This window comes from Heterodontus francisci, chromosome 19 (assembly GCF_036365525.1).
Source record: "Heterodontus francisci isolate sHetFra1 chromosome 19, sHetFra1.hap1, whole genome shotgun sequence".
Lineage (NCBI taxonomy): Eukaryota > Metazoa > Chordata > Chondrichthyes > Heterodontiformes > Heterodontidae > Heterodontus > Heterodontus francisci.
In genome coordinates this window covers 42,288,426-42,302,325 of record NC_090389.1, presented here as the reverse complement: position 1 = coordinate 42,302,325, position 13,900 = coordinate 42,288,426, and the positions used below count along the sequence as shown (strand labels likewise).

At 40.2% G+C, this 13,900-nt stretch overlaps 1 protein-coding gene across 2 annotated transcripts in view; it reads right to left on the bottom strand.

Annotated features, from left to right (window-relative positions):
* The window catches only part of frmd4bb (FERM domain containing 4Bb), a 393,899-nt gene that overhangs the window by 23,364 nt on the left and 356,635 nt on the right, over positions 1-13,900 (bottom strand). For both annotated transcript variants that reach the window (XM_068051541.1, XM_068051542.1), the window contains 6 exons: positions 11,115-11,191; positions 6,168-6,306; positions 5,870-6,011; positions 3,214-3,347; positions 2,673-2,792; positions 149-377 (listed from right to left, as the gene is read on the bottom strand). In XM_068051541.1, coding sequence (XP_067907642.1) covers positions 149-377; positions 2,673-2,792; positions 3,214-3,347; positions 5,870-6,011; positions 6,168-6,306; positions 11,115-11,191 — 841 coding nt within the window. The remainder of the gene's footprint in view (positions 1-148; positions 378-2,672; positions 2,793-3,213; positions 3,348-5,869; positions 6,012-6,167; positions 6,307-11,114; positions 11,192-13,900) is intronic.

Below are 13,900 nucleotides of genomic sequence, written 5' to 3'. Positions count from 1 at the left end.
AATTGCAATTAGCTGTATAGTCAGTTTATTATAAAATAAAAATGAGAAATGCTGGAACCACTCATCAGGTCTGGCAGCATCTGTGGAAAGAGAAGCAGAGTTAACGTTTCGGGTCAGTGACTCTTCTTCGGAAGGGTCAGTTTATTACCTGGAACAATGAGGGAGGTTCTCTGAGTAGGCTTCCTCCCACATTTTATTCTGTACTCATTACTTGAATTCTCTATCTCTTGAAGCTTTTTCAAAGCATCAACATAGTCCTGTTTCCTCTTCTTTTTAACATTCTTGCATACTTCATGATCATTGGCTAGTTTTCTTGCAGCTTCCACAATCTTCTGCTGAATGATAAACTTATTCTCAAGATCTTGTAAATATGGATCCTGAAAAGTAGTTAAATGGAAAAATTACCAAATTAGATAGTTACCTCATCTTTCACCTGAGACATTTGCAAATCCTATAGAAATAAAGCTATCACATTATCTTAATACAGCACTTGTAAATATATTTTTTTATTCATTCATGGGATGTGGGCATCACTGGCTATGCCAGCATTTCTTGTCCATCCCTAATTGCCCTTGAGAAAGTGGTGGTGAGCTGCCTTCTTGAACTGCTGCAGTTCATGTGGGGTAGGTACACCCACAGTGCTGTTAGGAAGGGAGTTCCAGGATTTTGACCCAGCGACAGTGAAGGAATGGTGATATAGTTCCAAGTCAGAATGGTGTATGGCTTAGAGGGGAACTTGCAGATGGTGGTGCTCCTATGAAACTGCTGCCCTTGTCCTTCTAGTTGGTAGAGGTCGTGGGTCTGGAAGGTGTTGTCTATACACCCTTGGTGCGTTGCTGCAGTGCATCTTGTAGATGGTACACACGCTGCCACTGTGCGTCAGTGGTGGAGGGAGTGAATGTTTGTGGATGGGGTGCCAATCAAGCGGGATGCTTTGGCCTGGATGGTGTCAAGCTTCTTGAGTGTTGTTGGAGTTGCACCCACCCACAGAGTATTCCATCATACTCCTGACTTGTGCCTTGTAGATGGTGGACAGGCTTTGGGAAGTCAGGAGGTGAGTTACTCGCTGCAGAATTCCTAGCCTCTGACCTGCTCTTGTAGCCACAGTACTTGTATGGCTACTCCAGTTCAGTTTCTGGTCAATGGTAACCCCCAGGATGTTGATAGTGGGAAATTCAGTGATCATAATGCCATTGAATGTCAAGGGGAGATTGTTAGATTCTCTCTTGTTTGAGATAGTCGTTGCCCGCACTTGTGTGGCGCGAATGTTACTTGCCAGCTATCAGCCCAAGCCTGGATATTGTTCAGGTCTTGCTGAATTTCAACACGGACTGCTTCAGTATTTGAGTCATGATTGGTGCTGAACATTGTGCAATCATCAGCAAACATCCCCACTTCTGACCTTATGATTGAAAGAAGGTCATTGATGAAGCTGCTGAAGATGGTTGGGTCAAGGACACTAACCTAAGGAACTCCTGCAGTGATGTCCTGAAGCTGTGATGATTGCCCTCCAACAACCACAACCATCTTCCTTGGCGCTAGGTATGACTCCAAGCAGCGGAGCGTTCCCACCCCCCCCACGATTTCCATTGACTCCAGTTTTGCTCGGTCTCCTTGATGTCATACTCGGTCAAATGCTGCCTTGATGTCAAGGGCAGTCACTCTCACCTCACCTCTTGAGTTCAGCTCTTTTGTCCATGTTTGAACCAAGGCTGTAATGAGGTCAGGAGCTGAGTGGCCCTGGCAGAAACCAAACTGAGCGTCACTGAGCAGATTATTACTAAGCAAGTGCTACTTGATAGCACTGTCGACAACACCTTCCATCACTTTACTTGGGATCATTTGTACTTTCTCTGTCACAAAAATGAAACCTGACAAATCTATATTACTCTAACTTGAAGTTTTAATATTTACGTATCACACATGAATCTTTCAAAAAGGCAGAATGGGTGTGATAAACTGAAAGGAACAGGTTAATAAAACATAAAAAGGGGATTAAAATATCTGACAGAAAATGAGCAGCAGGTGAATGCATTCCTGAGTATATTCAAGAAATAATATTTCCCAGATAGAACATAACTGGTTCCTGATGACACATCCCGAACAATGCATCAATATTATTGCAACATAAGCATTCTTTCTAGATGACAATTCTCCACTGGTACGCCAAGATAAAAAGGTAGCTCCACCAATGGTTCAGTAGGTTCACCGCTACTTGATTCATGCAGACTAGAAAGGATAAATGAGAGATTCTTGGTCTATAGTGACTTAGTCCAGCTGGAATCAGATGAAGTAAAAATGCCTCAATTTACCCTGCGTTGGGAAGGTGGGGGAGAAAAAAAAACTCCCACCCTGATTATTTATCCACTGATCGCAGCTGGGGAAGAGAATTTAGGGGGAGGGCAGTTTTGGGCTAGTTTGAGATTCCCCACAGCTGAATAGACTATGTAACCTCAAATAAAGGCCACAACTGGAGTTAGGTACTGGAGGGGCACGGAGCCTTTGGCACAATACTCCAAGCACAAATCATCTTCAGAACAAGGGGGGTGGGGGAAGAAAGAGAATTTAAAAAAAAGTTCCAAGTCATAAAAATAGGGTAGATATTAGAAACAGCAATTTTTGTAATGCAAGACTGTCTGGCCATTCCCACCTATTGTTTACATGGTACTTGCCTCTTCACTTTGAAGGAGGGTGTCATCCAATTTGAACGTTGTGCCTACTCGCCGTCTAACACGTGGAAGATCTTCTCCCGACATCTGTGGATACTCTTTTGGTAGCTTGCCTGTTAACTCCTATAATGGGAATGCACAAGAAATTACAAGTAGTGTAGTTACTCGAAGTAGGGAATGCGGCAGCCAGTTTGATCCCACAATGTGATAATAACCAGATCATCTGTTTTTAGGGTATCGGTTGGCACCGACTTTAGGTACGGTCTTCTTCAAAATAGCGGCATGGATCTTTTACATCCGCTGAGAGGGCAGACAGCGCCTCAGTTTAACAGCTCATCTGAAAGAGGGAACACTGGACAGTGCAGCACTCCCTCACTGGATCGTCAGCCTAGATTTTGTTCTCTACCTACAACCTTCTAACTCAGGATAGAGTTGTGTACAAACTGAGCCAACCAGCTGACACAAATTAGTCATGAAACATGAAGAAATGATTGAATATTTGCATTGAAAAGAACTATTTAAAGCAGTACAAGGTTATACTTACTGCTTCTCGTAAACAGATTTTCTTTAATTCTTCCATTCTTTGATTGAGAGTATCTTGCAATGTACTCTGACGCTGCCTCAATTCAATTAGCTTTTCTTTCTTTTGCTCATCACTGAGTTCGGAGTCCTGAGAACCTAAATGGATACACACTATTATTACTACTGACATCTAAGTAGCAAGAAAAATATGGAAACTATCATATGACGCAAAGATGGCTTTTTACAGTTTAAACCAGTAAAACACAGAATAGCTTTAGCAACAGATGTACTCTCTGCAGGATATGTAAAAGGTCTCTGTGGTCAGCAGAAGTACAATGCAGGATCTGGCAAGAAGGACGTTCTCTCTACTAGCTTCTAAGCTTGCCATTTCCTTGTTTTGTTTGGCAGTCTTTCATAAAGCTTTTGGCACACATACCAGTTGCAGAAATTAGCTTGCAGATCAAAAACCTTACAACCAATTTTAGAGCTTTCAATTTATTTTAAAATAAAGGGAAACCTCTCTGTTGTACAACCAAGACACCCCAGAATGGAACAAGATCTTTCATGTGATTATTTTTCGGAAAAAATTTGAAACACTTACACAAAAGCCAATTTTTAACATCTTCAATCTTAGACTATATTTGTCTGTACATACTACTTTAATATTGAATTTGATTGTATATAGGACGATAAAAATACTGAATCCATTCAGATATGCATTTTTTCAGCTCCTTGTATCTAAAACGATCCATTAACTGGAACTTGAAATCAATACAGTGCATTATTATCTGATGTCTCCACATATTGATTTTCACAGATGGTTGAACATCTGTAGGAGAGACAGCACAACTACAAGTAATACTAGTTTTACTTGACCCCAACATAGTTACTGGGCACTGCACAAGTTAGCTCTAATCGTCCTGAATCCTTCCAAAAGCAGGCGAGTCTCATTTTGTTTCACACAAGATTTATTTTTGGCTGCAAACATAAAACTATACCAGACATATTTATTTGCAAGTATTAAGAGTGAAGATTGAATCTTCAATTTAAACTTAAACATGATATATTAAACATGAAAGTTCACTTGACTTTCCAATCCTGTAAAAGATTTACTCTTCAGGTACTAGTTGCAAAACGCATTTTTGACAAGCAAGTTTTTAATTTTTTTCGAGTCATACAGCACAGAAACAGGCCCTTCGGCCCATCGTGTCTGTGTCAGCCATCAAGCACCTACCTATTCTAATCGCATTTTCCAGCACTTGGCCCATAGCCTTGTATGCTATGGCATTTCAAGTGCTCATCTAAATACTTATTAAATGCTGTGATGGTTCCTACCTCTACCACCTCTTCAGGCAGTGCGTTCCAGATTCCAACCACCCTCTGAGTGAGAAATGTTTTCCTCAAACCCCCTCTAAATCTCCTGCCCCTTACCTTAAATCTATGCCTGGTTATTGACCCCTCTGCTCAGAGAAAAAGTTTCTTCCTATCTAATCTATCCATGCCCCTCACCAATTTTTGTGTCATCTGCAAACTTACTGTTCATACCTCCTATATTCACATCTAAATCATTAATGTATACTACAAACAGCAAGGGTCCCAGCATTGATCCCTGCGGTACACCACTGGTCACAGGCTTCCACTCACAGAAACAACCCTTGACCATCACCCTTTGCCTCCTGCCACTAAGCCAACTTTGGATCCAATTTGCCAAATTGCCCTGGATCCCATGGGCTCTTACCTTCTTCACCAATTTCCCATGTGAGACCTTATCAAAAGCCTTACTGAAGTCCATGTGGACTACATCAACTGCTTTACCCTCATCTACACATCTCGTCATCACCTCGAAAAATTCAATCAAGTTATTAGTGCGGCCCTGATGATATAAATCAAATTGACAGGTATGCACTGAGCAATGAATTCTCAAAACAGGACAACGGCATACTTCACCCCTTTAGGCAACTAAATAAAATTTACGTTTGGAACTATACTTCAGCATTATTAATCTTTATTTTTGCAAACTCTGCTTCATTAGGGGAGAGGACGAATGAGTAGGTATGTTAAATTGTTTGGCACTCTATGATTGAAGCATCCAGATACAATTCAATTGAAGAGAAATACTCTTTAAATTGCACAAATCAGTAACATCGAAACAAAGACTTCGTTGTATCGAAACAAAACTAAAATTGCTGCCAAAGAGAACGGTCAATTGCTGTCAAGTGAATAAGATTTCCATAAAGTATTCACTTAATGAGATGGCAAAAATGAGTTAATTTCTGCTTTAGAATTCTAATGTAATTTAATTTTCAACAGATCTTTGCCTGAAATGCAAAATATTTTACACTATAATTTGTAGATTAAAAAAAAGTTGACTCATCAAGTGAGCGTACTGTTTGGTTGAAAGTAATTGTAGTTTTTAAAATATCTAAAGAATAATTATGCATTAATAATTCATTTTCAATTTCTATTGATTCTCTTTCATGAAGACTTATGCTAAAGAGAAATTAAACACTAAATGCATCCATGTAACATATCCAAATGAACGAACACAGAACTGTTAAATATTGAAAAATTCAAGTAAAATCAGAACTGTCGAGAAAATCAGTAGTGCCCATCTGCCCTCTTTTATAATGGAACCACACTTGATAATGTATTGAAAACATGCATAGCAAAGAGTTTACCTGAGGAAATTAGACTGCCATTACTAGCTGTTATAATTGGATTTTTGCCATCCACGTTTGTCAGTTTAGAAGCTTTAGACATTCCTGCATCAGTCAAGTCCATTGCAATATCACTGAGACTTCTTGCTGATGGAATCTTTGCCTACAAGACCAAAAAGAAATCTACATTAAAATAATTTTCTCCAAAGTCACAACAGGATTTTATTTGAGCCAGAGTTAATGAATTACGTTCCAAATAGGTGGTCAAGATTTTACGTTCACCTTCAAGTTTTAATCCATTCTTTGATCGACAACTTACTTTGCTTTGTTTTCTGTCCAGGTAGAATTGATGTTGACTTATTGCCATCACCCAAATGGATTTTATCAGGGACGTGCTTGCATACCATGTGTTTACCACCAGCCCAGTCTGCCCAAACGTTCTTCTTGACAATGGTACTCTAAATTTAAAAAAGAAAAGACACCCAATAGGATTTGCTACTGTTTCCAAGAGATTCCAAGAGTAAACCAGTTCATTTGAGGCAAATTAGATTTACAATTAGTATTTAAAAAAAAACTCAACAGTAGAAAATGAAGATCCATAACTACAAGTATTTATAGCACCTTTAACATTGTAAAATGTCCCAAGGCGCTTCACAGGAGCTTTACAAATAAAATTTGACACCAAGCCACATAAGACGACATTACGGCAGAGCCAAAAGCTTGGTTGAAGAGGTAGGTTTTAAGGACCAAATAAAAAAAGGAAAAGGAGGAAGAGAGAGGGGTTTAGGGAGGTCATTCCAGAGCTTAGGGCTTGGACAGCTGAAGGCACAGCTGCCAGTGATAGGAGTGATTAAAATTGGGGCTGCTTAAGTGGCCAGAATTGAAGCGCAGATATCTCAGAAGATTGGAGGAGGTTACAGAGATAGGGAAGGCAAGGCCAGAAAAGGATTTGAAAACAAGGATGAGAATTCAAAAAATTGAGGCATTGCTTAACTAGGAACCAATGCAGATCAGCAAGCACAGGGGTGATAGGCGAATGGGACATGGTGCGAGTTAGGAAATGGGCAGTAGAGTTTTGGATAACCTCAAGTTTATGAAGGGTGGAAGATGGGAGGGCAGCCAGGAATGCATTGGGATAGTCAAAGTTAAAGGTAACAAAGTCACGAATGAGGGTTTCAGCACCAGATTAGCTAAGGCAGGGGCGAGGTGGAAATAGGCAGTCTTCGGTTATGATGCGGATTTGTGGTTGGAAGCTCAACTTGAGGTCAAACATGACACCAAGGTTGCAAACAAACAGTCTGGTTCAGCCTCAGACCATTGCCAGGGAGATGGCTGGAGTTGGTTACTAGAAAATGGAGTTTGTGGTGGGGACTGAAGACAATAACTTTGGTTTTCTCAATATTTAGTTGGAGAAAATTTCTGCTCATCCCATGTCAGCCATGGCTCAGTTGATAACACTCTTGCCTCGAAATCTCAAAGTTCTGGGGTTCAAGTCCTACTCGAAACTTCAGCACAACAATCTGGACTGACAGTTCAATACTGAGGAAGTGCTGCACGGTCAGAAGTCTTGCGGATGAGACGTTTAATTGGGAGCCTGTCTCCTTTCTAAGATGGATGTAAAAGATCTCATGGCACTATTTCAAAGAAGAGCAGGGAGCTATTCTCTGTGTCCTGGCTAATATTTATCCCCCAAACATCACAAAAATAGATTCTCTGGTCATCATATTACTGTTTGTGGGAACTCGCATTTCTTACATTACAACAGTGAATACACTTCAGAGGTACTTCACTGGCTGTAAAGCATCTAGGAACATCCTGGGATTGTGGAAGGCACTATTGGACAAGCAGTGGAGACAATTTAGAGAGAGTGGAGACCATAGTCTTCAATTAAACATTTGGAAAGGTAGTGCCGGTATTAACTGCACGTTTTCTATTGTTTTGAAAGTGGACAGAAATACATCCAACTTTTATTTTGTTTAATCAGGTAGATTTCTATTATGCTGTTTGCAACTCCTCTTTCAACTGAAAAGGACCCAATGGCCTGGACCATGAGCTTCTCCCCAGCTGCTGTCAATGTTATTTCAAGGACCAAATGACGAAGTGTGCTTTTATGGGTTAGAAGAACTAATACTGGCTCAGCGATCAAATCCGAAGAAACTTCAGACCTAGATTTCAGGAAAACGTACCACCTGTGTTTCCTCTATGGGGCATTTTTGTTAGCTTCACAAACTGCGGCAGCACAGTGGCGCAGTGGTTAGCACCGCAGCCTCACAGCTCCAGCGACCCGGGTTCAATTCTGGGTACTGCCTGTGTGGAGTTTGCAAGTTCTCCGTGTCTGCGTGGGTTTTCACCGGGTGCTCCGGTTTCCTCCCACAGCCAAAGACTTGCCGGTTGATAGGTAAATTGGCTATTATAAATTGCCCCTAGTATAGGTCGGTGGTAGTGGAATATAGGGACAGGTGGGGATGTGGTAGGGGTATCGGATTAGTGTAGGATTAGTATAAATGGGTGGTTGATGGTCGGCACAGACTCGGTGGGCCGAAGGGCCTGTTTCAGTGCTGTATCTCTAAATAAATTTTAAAAAAATAAATAAAGTTGTTTTAAAAAGAACAGGAAACCCCAAGCAGCTACATTCTACAATACTATATTGATTACCATAATGTTGCAATACATGAATTGCAAACATGGAGCACAATAGCAGCTCTTGTCATTTTAAAGTGCACACAGGATCCATACAGGAGGGGACAAAATGTATTTTACTGGATTTTCTCTATGCCATTCTGTAGTCGGGACGGACAAGGAAAGTGGACAAAAAGGATGCAGCCTTATAAGCTATGGATTCTAGTGCCACTCTGAATTGCTAGGCAGAAGGCTATCAGTGGGATTCCTTTCCTTTCACACACAGCATTGAAAAAGGCAGCATTCCAAATGAACTTGTGCCAGCCACCATCAAGACAGAAACTGTAATTATCAACCATCTTAATACATGACCATTGTAACCTTTGCAGAATATTTAACATACCTACAGGTCATGAAGTATACAAAAACACAGATGTTGAATGCAAACAGTTAAAACTCCTCTCAGTTGCTTTTGTGTCCCCCCCCCACTTCCCCCCAAACCCAGATAATGGCTGAATATATCATATTTTCCTGAAATTTATTAGTTTCTTCAGGAGTTAGGTTTGAACTGGCCAGAAGCCAGTAAATGGGAGCATTTGTTATGCTACTTTCCCTAGGAATAAATCTGGCAATAGAAATGGAATGTAGAAAACAGATTGCAGCTGCTTAGGCAGCATAGGACCCCTCTGAAGTAGCATAAAAACAAAATTAAAAAATGCAAAGTTTATAAAGCCTGCATGGCTAATAAACTTTACATATACCATTAAAAAAAGAAAGCAATGATCAAATCTCACAAATAGTTATGTACTAGGACAAGCAACCATTTCTAAAAGCAGTGCATGCTTTTAAAAATAACATGTGAAAATTCATCCATTCCATTGGAAATGTCGGTTTCCAATTTTGCAGAGAATTTCTCAGTAGAAGACAGGTAGTGTCCTCCAAATTATCTCCAGGTACAGACCTGGCTCCTTGTGAATTAATACAGGCTCAAAACATTTTTTTTTAAATCCAAGCGCATGTAAGAATGGGAGAGCTCGGAACCTTTCTCCCTTCGTAAGCAACAACTAGCATTTATATAGGGCTTTTACCACAGAAAAATATCTGAAGATGCTTCACAGAGATATAAGAAAAATTAACTCCAAGTCACAACGCTTTGGTCAGAGAGGTGAATTGCAAGGAGTGACACAGGTGTAGAGGGAGGGAAATCTAAAGAATGGGGATATGGGCAGTTGAAAGTAAAGCCGCCAATTGGCACAGTGAATGGAGGTGGGGAGGGGTGAGTTGCTCAAGAGGAAGATCACAGGTAAGGTGAGTTCAGAGGAGGGTTAGAGGAGGTTAAAGCCAAGAAGGACAAGGCCACAATGAAATTTCAATACTAGGATGAGAATTTTAAATTTGAGGAGTTGGAGGACAAGGAACCAATGTAGGACAGTGATGGCTGGTGAGAGAGGAAAATGGAACTTGATGCAGGATAGAAGAGTTTCAGATGAAGTACAGTCTATGGAGGGTAGAGCTTGAGGATGCTGTAGTTATGAAAAGTTTAAATATCAGTTTTAGTGCAGCAGAGCTAATATTCAACCATTTACATTTATAATAGTGTCTTTAATGTAAACAAACATCCCAAGGTGACCAAAAGCTTGGCATTAAGACAGGATTTTGAGAAGATTTTTCAAGGGAGAGTGAGAGAAGGGGAGAAGTTGAGGGAGGGAATGCCAGAGAGTAGGAACAAGATGGCTGAAGGCTCTGCTGCCAATAGAAAAGACAGACATCTGTTTACATAGTGCCTTTAAACAACCGAAGCGCTTTACACCCAATTAACTACTTTTTTTTTTAAGTGAAGTCACTGTTGTAATGTAGGAGATGTGGTAGCCAATTTGGGCACAGTAAGACCCCACAAACAGCAATGTGATAATGACCAGATAATCTGTTTTTGTTTTGTGATGTTGGTAGAGGGATAAATTTTGGCCAAATCACCAGACAGAACTCCCTTTCTCCTCTTTGAAATAATGCCAAGGGATCTTTTACATCCACTTGAGGAAACTGATGGGTCCTCTGCTTAATACTGCATCTGAAAGACAGCACCTCCAACAGTGCAGCTCTCCCTTAATGGTGGGACTATGGAAGGGGGAAACACATAAAAAGACCAGAGTCAGAGGCACAGAATATTCAGGGGTGAGACACAGACATAGAACTGGAGGGGATTGCAGAGAATGGGTGGGGCGAGGCCATTGAAGGATTTAAAGTATAAGGACACATTAATTTTAATGTCTTGGGGACAAGAAGCCAATGGTTGTTAGTGAGGATGTGGTGATGGACAACTGGGATAACAGCAACTATAAGTGTAAAAAAAAAAAATCAGCAAATTAGTAAAAATGAAATAAATTCAGCAGAAAAACTGTATAGCTGTAGGTTTATAGCTCTCAAACTGATGAAGTGAATTCAAATTTTAGATAATCTATTATTCAAGGCAATATTAATCCTCAATTTTCAAAAAATAATTTGTAATTGCCTGAACATAGCATGTTAGATTCTATCTACATATTTGTAACAAAATTTACATTAAAATATCATTCATTAGAAGATTTTGCAACATGTTTAATAACAGAGAAATTTTAATTTATGATAACAGACAAAGAAAACACCTTACCTGCGAGGATCGTGAACTTCAACTGCAAACTTCTTTTCACGGAAGTATAAATTTTCAAGCTGTTTCCACTGGAATATCTACAAATAAAACAAAAAAAGGCAGACATAAGGTGCAAAGCTACTGTAATCCATTGAATAAAAAGGAAACCTGCATATGGTTAGGGAGAGAAAGGGTGCGCATTTAAAATAATTGAATGACTGGAAGTCCTAAAATAGAACTGACCATTATCACAACTCTCCATTCAATAAATTGTATGTGTTACTGTAAATGTATAGCATGCACAATAACTTCCTTTTCCCAATTACTAGCATCTTCCCTTTTAATGTGTTCCATTGTCAACACACTTTTCCAACGTGGTCTAGTTCCATTTACATCAGTAACGCATGTGCCATTCATTGACCATTTCAGTTGCCTTATCTCAATATCCTGCGGACATCAGGAGGTTCAAAGAAAACCACTGGCTCACAGTTGATGAAGCACTCCCATGATACAGGACCTCAAAAAACCCCCACGGACTCGCCTTAAATCTCATAATCCCAACTGGAACACACTCCACACCCTACAAACTGAATACAGCCCTATCTCTCAATGGCACACCTCCTAGTTGACTGCTAACACCACCAACTGCAACCTGGTAACTGACCCAAGTGGTGAAGTCTGAGGTTTCAACCTCTCAGAAAATCCGGAGAATCCTCAACCCCTTGAGGACAGGCCAGGGAAGATGTGGAACACAAAAACCAGCTCAAATTGTGACAGTGGCCATCCAAGTCAGGCCATTGCCCACATGCTGAACTCTTACCTTTAGTGATCCATTCCTGGTGGCATCACTACCATTCACACTGCATCAGCTGAAGCCGTTGAATGGATTGTTAACCTCGACATTGAGCTATAACTGCTTCCCCAGCCTTATGAATATATAGTCGGCTATAAAGTGACTATATAGAATCGTCTGTGCATAATAAAAATGGCACTTGTGAAACTTTAAAATGATCAACATGAACTTTCTTTTGAACGGAAAAGAAATTTCCAATCTGGCAATTAAAAAAGTGTAGCATAAAGCCACAGGCAGATCTTAAAATCTTTTCTTCATCTCTGGATGTAGAAGCTCCCTAATACTTCCTGATGCAAACTTTTAAGACTAAAATCAAAAACACGCCATTGACTACATAAAAGGCCTGAGGCACCACAGCCACAGGTTTATTTGCACTCGCAAATCAACTCACCAGTTACAAAAGGTGAAGTGTAACATATTTTCACTGCATGGTTCGTTTGCACAAAGTTCGTAGGAACAGCTCGCTGCCTGTGTTTAAAACCATTGGAACCTTCCGCGTACTGTATCTTTAGCCTAGCTTCAGCTTCCCCAAAACGAGTTTCAAGCATTCGTACATTTACTCCTCCCACCATCTATTCATGCCAATATCATCTACATTTTTAAAAAATAAAGTTACCTCCCAGAATCCACCCCCTTCCAACTATTTAGCATGAAGGAACATAAGGGGAAAAGAATTTACCTTAGATTTTACAGTTCTCTTTAAGCACTTTTAAAAGAGACACGATCTGAGTTTTTAAAGAGGTGTAGGTTATGGCAGTAGCAACACTGAGAAAGTAATTGACACAGCAAAAGATTAACAGAACACCCAGCTCACACTGGAATTCCTTTCCTTGTTGAATGCTTGCATTCAAAAATTCTTACTTGAGGCACTTTCAAGGAGGTGTCATTTAAGTCAGCTGTCTGTAATCAAACCAGCCAAGCTGGTTCTGCAGGATGTTAGGTAGAACACCAGCTTAATTATTACTTTCTTTAGCAACTTTGCAGCTAAGTCAATATGTCTACTATTGCTTTGTCAAAGGGGCAACAAGCTTCACTGATACTGGAGTCAGAACTGCTGGGAACATACCTAGACACGAACATATGGGAAAACTGACATATTTTTAACCTTCTATTAGAGCTAGGTTTCATTATGAGGCACATTTGAAACTTATTTTTTAAAAATAATCAATTCAAGCAACACACTTCTGTCACAATTCTATATAATCAGTTTTAAACAACTTTTTCACCTATTCCCATAAATACATATATTTTGGTCAACCAGCTCTGTGATATGCTCTAAAACACGTTTATCTGTCTCCAAACCAAGCTACTGTTTGCCCAATATGGAATGTGTACTCTTGACTGCAGGTGGACATCCCACTTGTCAAAACCCAAGAGAGCTTAGGCACTGATTGAGGTCTGTAAACCTTGGCAGTGTCAAAGTATGTGTAAGAGCACAAATGAAACTTAAGTACACAATGCACCAATATACAGCACTGACTGTTAACCTTCCTGAAGCTTTGTCCAGCCACAAACAAGGTACAAAATCAGCTTGCAGGATTATCTGGAGTTGAGTAGGAAGAATTCCAAGTCTTTGTGACAAGCCTCTCCAGGTTCTAATACCAACCCGACACATATGGCTGATTTATTTGTAAAATTGCGTTTACCTCCATCCTTCCCTCCCAAGATGGTCAATTCCTTATGATCTCAAACTCAAAATGCTGGAAACACTCAACAAGTCAGATAGCATCTGAAGGGCTATTCCTGAAACATTAACGTCTTCCTTTATTATTACAGATGTTACCTAACTTGGTACCTCTCAAGGCTGATGACAAACCACTCATGGTAGGACTGTGGAAATTTCCCAATACCCAGCCCACCCCTGTCAGTGAGCAAAAACTATACCTTTTAAGCTTATGGTGAGCACAAACACTCAATTACAGAGGACCCGACCTTTTATAAAGGTAAATGCAAT